We start from the raw sequence: 16219 nt of genomic DNA, 5'->3' as shown, positions 1-16219 counted from the left end.
TGAGCAGAGAGTGGGCCCTGGGCCTCCCAAAGTGCTTGGTGATGGGGTCAAACCCATGCAGGGTGGGGGAGGGACAAACAGAACCTCCGATGGTGGAGGGTCTGGCCAAGGAGTGGGTGGAGGACTGGTGCTCACAGACTCCACCACACTGGATCCCAGGGGAGACCGTCGTGAAGAGGAGTGGTCAGGAGGTCTGGGACCATGATGTGGGGGAAGGCTGCCCTACCTCTCCCTTCACCTGCCCTGGGCTCCACATTGGGGTCCCCAAGTCCCTCCTGGTGCTTCTTTTTCAGAAGCCGTGAGCCATTTCTGCTACATTCTAGCAGGGAAAGGGGCTAGGTTTGGAGGGCAGGAGTGCCAGCAATGTGGAAGGGGACAGAGTGTCCCCCTCGCCCCAGGGCCCCAACATTTCCTGCTGCACAGAGCAGGTGTTATCACCACCCTGAGGACTTGTCCTTTCTTCCCAGTTCATCAGGCATGTAGGTTTGGACAAGAACGTTATTTCATTTCTCTAGGGCCCGGATTCCTGGGGGGACATTGAGGTCACTCCCCCTCAGGGACCCAAGCCTGCAGGCTGGCCTCCTGGGCACTGGACCGTGAGCATCCAGCAGGTGCTTCCTCCCTAAACGCTTCCATGGGGCCAAGGCGAAAATCACAAAGACCACCTTGGGACCGTTCCCATAACTGACACTGCAAACTCAAGAAAGTTCGGGATGGTGGTGGCGGGAACTGGGCGTGCAATGGCCCCACCCCTGGGAGGGCAGAGGAGGATGCTAGCCCAGCCCCTCGAGGGCCCCAGGAGCAGTGCAGTGTGAGGGAGGCAGAGGTCTGCTTGTCAGCACCATGTCCTGGGCTCCTGTCCTGCTGGCGCTCCTCGCCCACTGCTCAGGTGAGAACACCCCAGAGCTTGCAGCCCCTGGCCCTTTTCCTTCCCTGCCCTGCCCCTGGTGCCCACATGTTCCTGTGTCCCCAGGTTGTGGCCCTCATCCGGTGCTGAATCAGCCACCATCTGTGTCCTCATCCCTTGGAACCACAGTCCACCTGGCCTGCACCATGAGCAGCGACCATGATGTCGGCATTTACAACATCTACTGGTACCAGCAGAGGCCCGGCCACCCTCCAAGATTCTTGCTGAGATATTTTTCCCACTCAGACAAGAGCCAGGGCCCCAAGATCCCTCCTCGCTTCTCTGGATCCAAAGACTTGGCAAAGAACACGGGGTATTTGAGTATCTCTGAGCTGCAGTATGAGGATGAGGCTGTGTACTTCTGTGCTGTGGCGGCCCAGAACTTGGACAGGGAGATGGACAGGGAAAGGAGGGAAGAAAAGCAGCCTGCTCCTTCAGGGCCCCAGGCACCCCAGGACACGCTTACCATGAACTAAAGACAGAAGGGACACGCATCCACACTGAGAGGTGTGAGTAGGCGAAGAGGAGGGTGGGCTGTGGGCTTCACAGAGAAGAGATGCTCCTTGTCCAATTAGGCCCCGCTGGAGGCTGGATTAGGGGATTAAAGCTGCTTGTGTGTCGGGAAGTTGTTTTGCTGAATTTTCTGTGACTGGTGTGCTGAATTGTACTGAGAAGGCCCAAGAGGATCTGCAGAAGGTCAGAATGGGGGCGGGGGGTGCACCAAAGAACCAGCCTGGGGCAAAGGTCCCAGGGGAGTGGCTGGTCATGGTCTGCTTGGCTGGCACCCCTGCTCTTGTGGATCATGGCGGGGCAGGGGGCTGACATAAGCACCTTGGGGATACGCCCCGGCAGAGGACAGGACTCTCTGTTGTTACCTGATTATTCTCAGGAGTTACAGGGTAAACAAGCTCAGAAAATGCCTTCAGTAGGCCTCTGGGGAAGAGAGTGGGTGCCGAGGTCTAGAGCGGGCTCTCAACCTCGAACTGTTGACATTTGGAGCCAGGCGGTTCTTGGTTGCGGGGTGTCCTGTGTGCTGTAGGTTGTTGAGCAGCATCCCTGGCCTCTTCCCACCAAATGCAGTACCTGCACACTCCCACCCCTAGTTATGAAAACCAAAGACATCTCCAGGCATTGCCAAATGTCCACAGGATGGCAAAATCACCCTGATTGAGAACCACTGGTCTAGGTGAGAGAAATGTATTTACTCTTCTGCGCAGGAGAGTGGCAGGGGCCAGCAAATATTTTCTGTAAAGGGCCAGATAGTAAATAATTTTGGCCTTCTGAGCCATATGATCTTTGTTGCAACTACAGTCATGTGTTGCTTAATGACATGAATACGCTCTGAGAAATGCGTCATTAGTTAATTTCGTCGTTGTACAATCATAGAGTGTACTGACGCAAACCTAGATGATGTAGCCTAATACACACCTACGCTGTATGGTACTAACCTTACAGGACCACCAGCATATATGCCGTCCATCGATGACCAAGACATCACTATGGGGTGCATGACTGTACTCAGTTCTGTTTTTTCGTGTGAAAGCGGTCACAGACAATACGTCAACAGATGGGCATGACTGTGTTCCTATTCAGCTTTATTTACTGAAACAGAAGGGGCTTGGCCAGATACGGCACTCAGCCCATAGTTTGCCAACCCCCGGCTCCAGAGACACACCCCAGTTCCTGCTTCCAGGTTTCAACCAAGCTATGCTTTGTGGGGTAACCAAGGGCTCCCTCAACTCCTCCTGTCTGATGACTCAAGGAATACTAACCCTCTGGACCCTAGAAAGACCTGGAGACAAGAGGGGCATGTCCTTGCCGATGGGCTTGTTGGGTGAAGAGGGAACAGGTGGGTTCCTGCAACCCTGGCCCATGGCACAGCACCCTGAGCCCCTGGGTGGTGGGTCAGGATGTGCCGCGCAGAGAAGGACCCTGTCCATCAGGTGTCCACACATGTGGACATGTCTTGCACTCAGACAGGTGCCAGGAAAACCATCTCCCCTGTGATCCCACACTTGGCTGAAAACATCCATTTATCAAAGCTAAAAAGACCCCAAGGGTCCCCCCAAGAGAGGCGGACACATGTCAATATCGGTCCTTCCATGTGTGGCCTGAGTCTCTTTGGTAAAACAATGGTCTCAGCTCATGCTATGTTCCACGTATCCCCTGAGCTTCCACTGCCTCAAGTGCACTGAGTTCTTCCTGCATCAGGCCTTTGCCCCTGGGGAGGCGCCTCCAGGCCCCTGCTTCTAAAGGCCAATGAGGTGGTCCCCAAAGAGCTCTGAATTCCCCCTTGCAACCTGCCCTTCTTCTGCTTTCATCCTTTGTGATTCTGAGATCCTGTGCCATGACAAGAAACCCAGAGATCACGGAGTAGCGTTGGGCTCCTCCATTACCCTAATGCCCCTGCCCCAGCAGATCCCCAGAGGATGAGACCCAGGACTCAAGCCTCTGGCCAGCCAGAGTGTGATTCTTAGCTCCAGTCAGCCTTGGGAGGGTCATTTGAATCCTAGGCCAACATTTCCAACGTTGTATGTAAAAAGGGTAATAATAGCACTGATTAATTTATATAAAGTGCTTACCAGGGCTCAACAAAATAGTAGTTATTTCCTCACCAGTCAGCAGGCCTGGCCTTCTCCCTGGCATAAGCTTTCCTTTAGTCTGAGTCATTTCTCACCTTGACCATTATCGATGGGCCTCCTGCTCATCCCTCTGTGCAGCCTGTACCCTCCACTCCTCATCCTCATGACTCCCAGATCCAGTCTCCTGCACTCCTCCTCTCTAACCTTTGATTGTCTTCCACCCTTGAAGGCACATACGCAAGCCCATCTGTGACTTCCAATTTTGTGGTGGCTACATTTTTTTAAAAATGGTAAAAAGGAAACAGGTGAAATCATTTTTAATAAAACATTAACTCAATACATCCCAAATATTATTTCAACATGCAATCAATATAAAAATTATGAGGTGGTTTAAACTCATTTTTTCATACTAAACCTTCAAAATCCAGTGTGTATTTTATACTTGTGGCTCCTCTCACCTCAGACTGGCCACATTCCAAGTGATCAACAGCTGCCTATGGCTTGTGACAGGACAGTGCAGGCTGAAGGGATGCCATTCAGACTCCTTCTCACAATAGTCTTTGAAGCCTGGCCCAGCCTCTGACCCAAGTCCTGTTTCTTGCACACCCTGCTCACTGTCCATTTCCACCCTATTAAACCATCTGCAATTGATCTGACACCTGATTCTCCAAACTTCTGCCCAAACCCTACACTTGCCAGCAGGACTTTCTGTCCCTTTGCGGTGTCCTCCAGCTGGCTGCACCAACTCAGAGTTCCACAATTATCTCAGATCCCACTCCTTGGGCAAGATTTCCCTGACCTCTTTATGCAGCTACTAACTTCCTGTGATGTGCAAACACCGTGTTTTCCTAACTATATTTAGCGCTTACCACACAGCTCTGAATTTATTTTGCAAGTCTCTCTCCTCCACTAATCTGCAAATTCTCGGTGGGCCGGATCTGTTCCGCTCGTTTTATGTTCTGATGAACACTAGGCAATAAACGAGTCGAATGAACTGATGAATGAGTAAGTGAATGCATGGCTGAATGCAATTTTGGGTTCCAAAGATCCTCCCGTTCCAGGATCTCATTAGTTGGCCGGGGTCATTGTGATTTTCTAAGGAGGGAAAACTGTGTCACATCAGTGACCAGCCACATTCTCTCTCTCCTTCTCTCTCTCTTACACACACGCCTCCCTTCTGATGCCTGCCGTATGATGCTGGTGATTATATCCAGCAACAAGGAGTGGTGTGGAAAGGAAAAGTTTGAAATAGCCCAGTGCAGGGAAGGAAACACTTGTGGAACTTTCTGAATTGGTCATGGAGGAGAGAGATGTTGGAAAGGGTGGGCTTCCCAGATTTTTGGGATCTGCTGCCTGGTACCGCAAAAAGCTCCCCCTGACCCATCATCTCCAGGTGTCAACACTGCTCCTGACTGTGATACAGAACAAGGGTGTGGCGTGCTAAGAGCTGCGGTCGGTGCATAGAGATGCTTGACGCAGCTCCCAAGTTTGACACAGAAACACGCAGCCCAATGGGCTTGGACATGTTGCCAGTAGAACTGAAGACCAGGGACCCAAACATTCTGACCTGAGTTAGACACTGAGCCCCTCAGGGAGTAGATTTGAGGAAGCCCTGGGATCTTGGGGAATGGAGCATGCCGATCAGACAGAGTGAAAATGCACCAGCTGTCTGTGCACACAGCAGGCCGGTGCGGTTGTGGCGTGGTTTGGCAGTATGAGCGCGGGGAGATGGCCCCACATAAAGAAGGAGGGTAGAATTAACACGCGGAGGCCCTTTGGCACATGGAGGGCCCTGGCATTTCATTCTAAGGTACATTTTGTGATGTATGCACAATGCCCAAATCCATTGCCTCATTATGGCATGCAAAATGGGGATATTTTCACTCTAGCTGTCTTCCTTCACTTATTAGCTAGAAAGCTTCTTTGATGAAAACTTCCCCTCATCCATGACTGAGGGACTATTTATATAGCAAAGATAAGATAAATATTTGACTTTTCCCCTTTATTTACCATCTGTCGAAATAACAACTCAGTGTGTCAGCATCATTTAACTTTAGTTTGTTAGTATCATTATAATTATGTTCATGGGTATAAGCATAAATCCATTGCCATTATTATGTTTTTCTATCTTTGGTCAGGACAAGCCCATTCAAATTGGTCTCTAACCAGGAACACGTTGATGTGTCAAAAACAGTACATTTAATCTTGTTTTCAGTATTTAAAAAATTGGGGCACAGACACCTTCACTCTAGCTAATTCTCAAAAGGATAATGATTTATAATGCACTGAATGGAGAAAGAGGTTACACGTGGAGAAAAAGCCCTATGATGAGGAAATCACTATTTTGCAACCCTCAATGTGATAATAGTAATTATTAAGGCAAGGATCATAAATGGGTGCCAGAACCATTGGTTGATTGGTGTTTGGGGCACAGGGCATTGGCACGGTGCCCAAGTGTCACCCTACAAACTCTAGTCACAAATGGAACATGGACGTTTCTGATGGAGAAATTTGGCTATCGTTCTCACTTGGCACTCAAGCCTGGCTTCTCATAACGGGACAACTTGACACGGGTCTCTCCTGGCGGGCATAACAGGAAGCACTCCCTACTGATGGAGCTGAAAACATGTCACCTGAAGAGAGCCAAGCTGCCAAACTTCACTCCTAGTGCTCAGGAAATACAGGGGCCACAGGAAACCAATCATCCAGATCCAGACTGTGGACAGCTGGAAAAGAAAACTGGCTTGGCTTGGACTTTGAAAAGTGAATATCATGAAAGAAAAGGTGTAGGGACTCAGATGAAAAGAGACTAAAGAGACCTAACACGTAACTAGAATGCATGAACTGAGGTTAGATCTAGTTTGAAGACCAAAGAAAACAAAAAAACATTAACTGTAAGTAAAAATCATCTTTGTGGACCATTGTGGAAATTTGACTATGAAGCAGCTACTATCTATTATGGCATTATATTGATTTTCTTCCTGATATTGTGGCTTTTTAGGAGAACGTGTCAGAACATCTGCAACTGAATTTTTCAGAACTTTTAATTTTGAAATAATGATAGATTTACATGAAGTTGTAAAGTCATGTACAGGGAGTTTCCACACACCTTTCTCCCAGCTTCCTCCAGTGTTAGCATCTTGCATAATTATAGTGCAGTATCAATTCCAGGAAGTTAAGATTGGTACACCCCAGAGACTGTTTAAACTTCTCCAGTTATACCTGCACTCCTTTGTGTATGTGTGTATGTTGTTTGTGCGTAGCAATTTTATCACATGTGTAGCTTTGTATGATCACCTCCAATAGAGATATTTAACTCTGCCATCAGCACAAGGCTCCCTCATGCTACTCCTTTATAGCCACACTCATCCTCTCAGCCCTCCCATCCCCAATTTCTGCGAGCACTGATCTGCTCTCCAGCTCTCCATCTCTATAATTTTGTTACTATAAGAACGTCATGGAAATAGAATCATATAGTATGTAATCTTTTGAGACTGGATTTTTTCATTCAGCATAATTCCCTTTTAAGTTCATCCAATTTGTTGCATGTATCAATAGTTCATTCCTTTTTATTGCTGCATAATATTTCATGGTATGAATCACCACCATTTGTATAGCCAGTCACTCATTGAAAAACATTTGGGTAGCTTCCAGTTTGTGCATTACGAATAAAACTGCTATGAACATTTGTGTACAAGTTTCTTTGTGAACATAAGTTTTAATTGTTTTGGATAAATGCTCAAGAATGCAATTGCTGGGTGGTATGGTAAATACATTTTGTTTTAGTTTTATAACAAACTGCATACTCTTTTCCAGAATGGATGCCCCACTTTACACCCCCATCAGCAATGGAAGAGTGACTCAGTCTCCCCACAACCTCACCGGCTATTTGGTGTTACCACTATTTTCTACATTAGTTATCTGATAAGTGTAGAGTAATACCTTATTGCGGTTTTAATTTGCATTTCCCTAGTGGCTAATGATGTTGAACATTTTCCATGTGCTTGTTTGCCACGTGTATATCCTCTATAGTGAAATGTTTGTTTGAGTCTTTTGCCCATTTTCTAATTATATTTTTTTAAATGTTGAGTTTTGAGAGTTCTTTATATATTCTAGATATAAGTCCTTTATTGGATACGTGATTTGCAATTTTTCCCTTCTCACTCTATAGCCTTTATTTTCATCCCCTTAACAGTCTTTTTTTTTTTTTTTGAGGAAGATTAGCCCTGAGCTAACTACTGCCAATCCTCCTTTTTTTGCTGAGGAAGACTGGCCCTGAGCTAACATCCATGCCCATCTTCCTCTACTTTATATGTGAGAGGCCTACCACAGCACGGCTTTTGCCAAGCAGTGCCATGTCCGCACCTGGGATGAGAACCCGAGAACCCCAGGCCACCGAGAAGCGGAATGTACGCACTGAACCACTGCGCCATGGCCAGCCCCTAACAGAGTCTTTTACAGAGCAAAATTTTCAATTTTGATGAGGTCTGACTTATTGATTTTTCCTTTAACAGACTGTCCTTTTGTTGTCAAGTCTAAGAATTTTTCTGTTAGGTCTAGGTCCTAAAGATTTCTCCTATGCTTTTTCTAAAAGTTTTGTACTTGTACAATTTTACTTTTAAATCGTGATCCATTTTGAGTTAATTTTTGTAAAATGTGAGTTTTAGGTCAAAGTTTCATTTTTGGAGGGGGTCTGGATATCCAGTTGTCCAGCACCATTTGTTGAAAAGGCTATCTTTTCTCCATTGAATTGTTTTTGCACATTTTTGAAATCTGAGTTGTGCACATTTGTGCGGGTCTTCTCTTTTGCTCCCTTGATGTCTGTCTCTTCCTCTAGAGCACCACACTGCCTTGATTACTGTAACTGAATAGTAAACTTCAACTTTGGGAAGAGTGATTCCTCCAATTTATTCTCCCCATTCCAAAATTTTTCGCCTATTCTAGGTTCTTCCTTTTTCTTTATACATTTTAGAATAAGCTTGTCTATGACTACAGAAAACCTTGCTGGGACTTCAATAGAAATTGCATTAAGCCTCTAAATCAGTTTAGGGAGAACTGACATCTTTATCATGAGGATCCCAACCCATGAACATGGTATGTCTCTCCAAGATTATTTAGGTCTTTGATTTCTTTTCATCGACAATTTGTACAAGTGCCATACATGCTTTGTTACGTCAATATTTAAGTATTTCATTTTTTTGGAGTAAATGGTACTGAGTTTTTAATTTCAGTTTCCACTTGTTTGTTAGTATATAGAAGTGCAATTGATTTTGTTGTTGTTGTTGAGTTTGTATCCTGCAACCTTACTAAACTTGTTAGTTCTATAAGTGTTTTTGTAGATTCCTTGGGTAGAATACGCACATTCAGAGGGAGAAAAAAATGTAGCAAAATGTTTTATTGTCTCTAAGTAGAGAAAATCTAAGTGTTCATTGCACTTTTTGTCAACATATCTGTTTAAAATTTTTCAAGACAAAAAGGAGAAATTTTCCGTAGCTTGCAACCATTAGCCTGCTCAGTTGCAATTGAAGCCTGCATGAAATTTTGTTTTCCATCCCACACCATAAACTCCCCTCACATCCCCCAAGTTTCCTTGCCCTGTACCCCACTGCAGCCCCTGGGCGCTGTGACCACATGGCTCTTTCACTCTCCATCTTCCCCATCCTGCCTCTTCTTCTCTCCTCACCCGGCTCAGAGGCCAGGGTCCAGCAGTGGAATGGCTGATGCACAGATGCCCTCATTACCTTACCCCACCTCCCTCTGTTGGGCTTATCTGGCAAACCACAAGCTTTGGCTAAACCAAACCGTCTGCTGGCTCCTCACCTGCACTGAGGGGGTTGTTTCTGCTAGGGAAATTTGCATGACCGAGCTGGCTGGTCTAAGTCCCCTAACAGGCAAACCACAGTTCCCTGGGGCAATGCTCCACCCCTCTAGACAGGAGAGCTGAGGAAGGATGGCGTTGGAGGCTCATGTGCTCAACTCTCAGTGCTTAGCAAGGCCTGAGCTAGCTCCACCGGACACAGAGCCTCTGGCTGATCCCAGCAGCCGAGCTCCAGACCCACCTGCCTCACCCTAAGGTGGCCTTCCTGATGAGGAAGCTCCTCCTGCTACCTAGAGGGGACGGGCACAGGGTCCCTCTCTCCTGTGGCTAGATAAGGAAGGAAGAGATGGGCCCGGCTCAGAGCCCTTTCTGGTGCCTCCCCTCTGGGACAGGTGAGCACTCGCCTGGATCATGTGTACCTGCTGCTTCTCTGCCTGCCATCTCCCCAGTGCACTCTACACCCATGGGCCCTGAGGTTGACTGTGTCCTTGTCCTGGGAAAAACAGCCAGTAACGTCTGGAGAAAACCAGATAAACAGTTCTTGATTTTCTGCCTTCAAGTTTTTTCTGTGTCTGAAGAAAACAGAAGTTGGTTACTTTTGTTAAAGGTGGTAATTAACAGAAATGATTGAGACCATGTTAAATATAATAATTACAGAGACATATGAATATGGTTTGTTACCTAAGGGAATTGTTACAATTTATTAATACAATAAATTCAACGTAATAAATACCTTGCTTTATTTAATAATGTTATTTTAACTTTACAATTAAAGTTAAATGTTTAACTTTATTACCTATTTACATAATTATATATCTGGCATGTCTACACACATATTACAGAGGTATATTAAGACAGTTTTGGGGGTTTTTTTTTGGGTTTTGGTGCGGAAAATTAGTCCTGAGCTAACATCTGTTGCCAATCTCCCTCTTTTTGCTTGAGGAAAATTGTCACTGAGCTAACATCTGTGCCAGTCTTCTTCTATATTGTATGTGGGATGACACCACAGCATGGCTTGATGAGTGATGTGTAGGTCCACACCTGGGATCTGAACCCACAACCCTGGGGGCCACTGAAGTGGAGCATGCAAACTTAGCCACTACACCACCAGGCTGGCCCCAAGATGCATTTTTTAAAAATCTATTAAAAAATAGTAATATAATAAAAGGTGAAATTAGGGTATCTTGTGTATTAACCAAGGGTTTCCAGAGAAATAGAACCAATAGGATGCATGTGTATATATATTCATATATATATATAATTTTTATTTATATATAAAAATATACATATTTATATGTAAATTTATCATAAGGATGGCTCATGTGATTACAAAGGCTAAGTTCCCAGATCTGCAGTTGGTGAGCCTGAGATCCAGGAGAGCTGGTGGTGCAGTTCCAGTTTGAGGCCAGTAGGCTAGAGAGCCAAGACTAGCCAGTGTTTCCATTTGAGTCCAAAGACAGGAGAAAAACAGCTCAAAAGCAGTTAGGCAGAGGGAGTTCCCTCTTACTCAGCCTTTTTGTTCTATTCAGGCCTTTACCTCACTGGATGAGGCCCACCCACATTAGGGAGGGCAATCTCCCTTACTCAGTCTACTGAGATCAAATGTTAATCTCACGCAGAAATACTCTCACAAGACATACCCAGGATAATGTCTCAGCAAATATCTGGGCACCCTGTGGGCAGCGTGCCTGGTGTAAACATGGTGATGGATCTCAAAGGGCAGCAGCTGGGTCCTTCAGTCAATCACACTCCCCATAGTAGGTCTGCAGGGACATTCCCATGGCCACCACAAAACTATTTTAGCAGGAGATGTCCACACTCTCACTTAAGATATAGAAAATGGGAAAGAGCATCACTCTTGTCCTTACAAGAAAAAGCTCCATGGGGTGGGGGAAGGGTGGACTTGTTCATTTTCTTGATGGTGGTGTTGAATTAACAGATGTATACACATGTGTCACAATTCCTTAAATTGCACACTTCACATATGTGCAGTTTGTTGTATGGTAACTTGTCTCAAGAAAATTTAAAAAGTACTTAAGTAAAATATACAAGATGTCAGAACATTCTTTGTAACACAAAAAGTGTAAGAGAACTGTTTTCAAACTTCTTTTAAGAGGATACAAGAGTCCACAAACAATGCTGTAGATCTTTGCTTTTGGCAGCCTCTGCTGTTCTGCGCTCCCCAAGCCCGAGGGCTCCATCCTCAAAGCCGCCAGCCACCCTTCCTACCCTGCCTGGCTCCCCCCAACACTGGTGGACCCCTCCTCTGGCCTCTCAGAACTGTCTTCTCTCCTGGGTTCTCTGGGCAAAGTCTGACATTATTAAGCTTGATAATGTCCTTTCCTCGAAGTCCGAATGGAGAGAAGAGGCTGTCCGTGACCTCTTCCCGCAGGTCCAAAGCATTTTGTGGGATACATCCTAGCATTTTTCTTGGCCATTGCTCATTTAAAGTGCAATGCTTGGCTCTTAAAGTTTTATTTTGCCCTTAAAACATCGCTAATAAATAGTACTGACGAGAATTATTATTCCTTTTGACTACAGCACAGTCAACAGCATGGTGTAGTTTAAAGTTGAAAGTGACTTAAAGAGAACAAAATAAGTTCAAGATAGAAAGTGGGAAGAGCCTCTTGACCCTCAATTCAGGTCAGTTACAACCAACACTGGTTATCATAGGAATTGTAGCAGCCCACACTTCAATAGCTGTGTGTCAAGTGTTCTGCGAAGCATGATACAGGCATTATCTGACTGAAATGTCACCAACAGCCTTAGGAGACAGAATCGCTTCTTATTGCCAGTTTAAAGATGAGGAAATGTAAACTTGAAGGAAATTAAGTCACCTGGCCATGAACACCTAGCAGCGGGACCTCCAATGCCACAACCCCATCTACTGTCAGATGACACTAAACTGCAGGAATAAAACAGCCACAGTTGGACTGACTTCTCAACCTGGAATAAAGGATGCCACATGTAAAACAGTGAGAAAGAAAAAAAGGAGCAGCCGTCTATCCCTGGGAGGCTGACCTGGCCCTCATGGCCAGCCATGTTGCTCTCCTAATGGACATAAACCATCTCAGAGAACACCACCCTCAGACAAGCTCCCTCTGAGAGCATGATAAAAGGAGACAAAACAAGGCAGCTTCGTAATTTGGTCTAAGTACAGACAAAATCAGTGTCCTGTGCCTCCCCCAAAATAGCAAACATCCCCTCTCTTGGCCAAAATGAATGACTGCTATTTCTTTACCAATTACAGCCATATCCTTGTTCTAGTCTCCCCTCCCTACAGATAAGATTTTTTGACATACCCAATAATAGAATTGCCCCCTCCTTCTGACAGCATCCAATCTAGAAGGAACCCCTGATTCCTTAGCCCCTTCTCTAAATCACCCAACCAAAGCCCACATCCTATAACAGGTTCTTTCCAACACCTTACAGAGACAGCCCCACGGTCCCCCCATGCTGTGCGGTCTCTAGAGAAATAAACTCAACTCGTTCAACTATAGGTGTGTTTCTGGTGGTGTTTGGCTGGAGTGCATTGACAAGAGAAAGCGTACAGCATGAAGAAAACTAAGGCCTTTGTGAAATGCCTCTGTGACAAGAAGGCATATAACCAGAGATGTAAATTAAATGAGAAAAGGGACTATGTGGGGGATTTCTGGGGCAGAGCATCCAGGAAAAAAGCAAACAAGCACACAAAGTACAATGCAAAAAGTGCTGATCTTGGAGGAACCCAAGGAGGCGAGTGTGGCCTGGAAAACGAGTTGATTCCTTCGTTAGACAAATATTGGTCTGCTAAACAGCCACTTGGGGTCCAGCTCTGTTCTGGGGCACTCAGGATGAGTCAGAAAACAGCACACAAAGATCCCGGCCATCCTGCAGTTTTCTAGCAGCAGGAGACAACTAGCAAGCAAAAACAAACAAAAAATGTACATATTAGATTAAAAGTTTAAACGGTGATAAGTAATATGGGAAAAATTAGCGCAGGGAGAATGGAACAGGATGAAAGGGGAGGACGGACGCGTGAGCATGAGCTGTCAGGTCATCTCCAGATGGGCAGCGGTCGGCTGGTCTGCTCTCTGGCAGGGTCCTTCTCCAGCGCAGGTCACAGCCGGGACCAGACACCTTCTCCCGCCCCCGCAGAACTTCAGCTCCGCCTGACTAATCTCGCTCCAGTAGGCTCGCACTTGGCGTCCCTCCCAGGCTGCCCTGGCCCTCCGCCCCAACTTTGGCCCCGCCCAAGCCCAGAGCTGATTGGTCTAAGAGGGCCACCTGATCAACGCGACCAATGGGAGGCCTCTGCTGCTTTTTTAAGCGCGGGTCGGGGCGCCGGCTGCGTGTCTCTCGGGCCTGGCACCTGTCCGCGTGTGTCTTCGCTGTCTGGTGCCCGAGGCCCGAAGTCGAGGGGGTCGGTAAGCGCTCCAGGGCGCTACTGGTCATGCGCCCCTCGGTCAGTTCTGCTTCTCTCCTTAAGTCAGGGTCACTTTGTTTCATTCTCTCACTTTATTTTAAATAGCTGGTAAGAGGAATACATACATCCTAGTTACTCTTACATCACCTTCTAACCTATAATTCGCTCATTGTTCTAGAGTAAAGTTGGAATTTTTAGTTTGATTAACAAAAGAAACAATTAGTGAGAGTATTTTGTAAGTGTATTTTCCCCTTACTCTTACCATCCAACATCGTAGCATGGCTTTCTTTTATTTTAATGGTGAAAACTTTATTCTTCTGGCCGTCACTACTCATTTATCATTAAGTGCATGATTAGGAATAGTATATGGCACATGATGAAGTAGACTGGTGTATATTGTACATCTTATTTTTTTTTGTCATTATTAGTAATAGGTTATTGCTGGTATATACTGACAAAGACTCCTACACCAGAGTCTAGCCAGGATCCTCTGAGCCCTCTTCTTGATTAGGCCTCACCCTTGGCCTATGAAGACTTGAACAAACGCTAACAGTTTCTAACAGCTCAGGTTCGCATGCCTAGAATGACCCCAGGCCCCCTAAAACACCTGCCTGAGAAAACTCAAAGCTGCCTGAGGAATTTACTGTTTTTTCCAGGCAACACCTGAGGACAGAGGCCCTGTCTCCCAGCCTCTGGGGGAGGGTGGGAGCCGAACTGCCATAAGTGATAAGCGCCAGTCAGCAAATCCAGATGGGTTTCATTGTGGACCTACCTGCCCTTCCCGCTTTTTGTACTTTTTCACTTCTCTATCTCTGCTGAGCCCCACTCACCATCCTCCCTCTTTTGTCATTCTCTCTTTGTAATGCCCAGTCACCTCTCCGCAAATCCAAGTTGCCTGCAGTTCATGCTGCACTGTTTTCCCTTTCGCAGTGGTGTATTACTGGTAAAAATCTGTTGCTACCACTTTAGTGTCTGGTTTTGTTTATCTTTGACAATACCACGCACCCCAAAGCAACCACATCATTAATGTCACATTAATTAGCTCATTGTAGTTATTTTCATTGCTTCTTTTAGGATTTCTAGGTACATAATTATATCTTTTCTGATTGTTTTTAATGTATCTTTTTCTGAACGATACATGTTTGCTTCATGTCACTGGTCAGAATTCTCAGAACAGCATAAGTGTAATGGTGGTAGTTGTCTAGCAGGTAGGTAGAATTTTTGCCAAAGAAAAATGTGAGGAACAGGAAAGATTCAGTCAGGCTCTAAAGAAATGAGATAGATCCAGTTAAACTGGAAAGGGACTTCCTTGGACAATGGGAGTAGGCATTTGCATCTGCTTGATTCCCTCGATCCCAAAGTTAAATTCCAGTTGAAAAATGAGCCCATGATGATTTTCTGTTATGTGAATGGCCTATTCATACACTTTGCCCATTTTTCGATTTTGTGGGTATTTTTCTTACTGATTAGCATTCTTTTTCACTTATTTTTGTTACCATGTCTTTGTCAATTATATGCATTGAAAACATCATTTCCTAGCCTTTGGCTTCTCTCTGTGCTCTGTTTTTCATGTCTTCTGTTGAAAAAAAGTCTAATGTTTTGTACAGGCTTAATTTATCAGTCATTTTTTTGTGGTTTATTTCTTGGGAGGGGACAGGGGTGGCTGAATAAGGGTCCTGAAGGCCTGCTTCTTCTCAGGCCCCACTACTGCTGGCCTCATCGTGACATCTCAGCCCGGCCCTCTCTTCTCCACAGGAGGCGGAAGCTGAGGGTGGACTTTACTCATGACTTGAAGGAGGTGCGCTGGGAGGCCTGCCCTGGGGGCTTTCTACACCTCTTTTCTCTTATCAAAACCTGGTCAAGGTCGAGCTGGTCCTGCTCAGGGCCAAGCCCAGGCCAGTGGAGGTGTCAAGGCAGGAGCCTCCACATGTCCCAGAGCCAGTGGAAATACACCTCAGTCTCGTCTTACCCAGCAGAGCCAGAGTCTCCATGAATGATCTCCTGTCCTGCCTGTTCAAAGAGTGGAGAGGAGCCATGGGTCACTGTACACCCATGGAGCTGCGTTCTGCATGGTGACCCTGGAAGACACAGAAGACCCTGGGGAAGATGGAGCTGGCGTGAGCCCAGAGTGCTGATGTCTCACAGCTGTGTGCTGCGGCTTCCACCACGGGATCCCGTTCATCACCCAGCTGCAGTGGATGAGCGACTTGGGTTGTTGAATGCTGTGGATGACAACAGGTGGGTTAATGTTGATGGAGAGGAACTTGTCCGGTGCACACCAAGTTGCGGGAGATGTTGCAAGCCTTGTGGTGGTCTGGCAGGGAGTTGAGAACTTCCGTCTTTCTCCCGGTGCAGTAGGTGTAACAGACATGACAGGAAGGAGGAGATCAAAATCAGAGCGGCAGTGGGCAGCACTGGGCAACAAACACCCTGACATGGATTTTAAAGAAAACTCTCAGAATAGAGGAATTATCAAAATAAACAGTCTCGTGGTGGCCTCTTTTATG

The 16219-nt window shown here is 46.1% G+C and overlaps 1 protein-coding gene across 1 annotated transcript; it reads left to right on the top strand.

Moving 5' to 3' along the window:
* Positions 1-746: 746 nt before the first annotated feature.
* On the top strand, positions 747-1686 carry LOC106836051 (immunoglobulin iota chain-like). The gene is made up of 2 exons (XM_014848657.3): positions 747-889; positions 974-1686. The coding sequence occupies exons 1-2, from the start codon at positions 844-846 to the stop codon at positions 1381-1383; spliced, it is 456 nt and encodes a 151-aa protein (XP_014704143.1). The 5' UTR covers positions 747-843; the 3' UTR covers positions 1384-1686.
* Positions 1687-16219: the final 14533 nt, after the last annotated feature.

Source organism: Equus asinus, chromosome 20 (assembly GCF_041296235.1).
Source record: "Equus asinus isolate D_3611 breed Donkey chromosome 20, EquAss-T2T_v2, whole genome shotgun sequence".
Classification (NCBI taxonomy): Eukaryota; Metazoa; Chordata; class Mammalia; order Perissodactyla; family Equidae; genus Equus; species Equus asinus.
Note: the sequence above shows the minus strand (reverse complement) of the source record. Positions and strands in the feature narration are given on the sequence as shown.

Bases quoted from the DNA above. Each gene is read 5' to 3' on its own strand.
- LOC106836051 (XM_014848657.3), top strand. From the start codon at position 844: ATGTCCTGGGCTCCTGTCCTGCTGGCGCTCCTCGCCCACTGCTCAG. The intron at 890-973 runs GTGAGAACACCC...CTGTGTCCCCAG, and splicing joins GCTCCTCGCCCACTGCTCAG to GTTGTGGCCCTCATCCGGTG.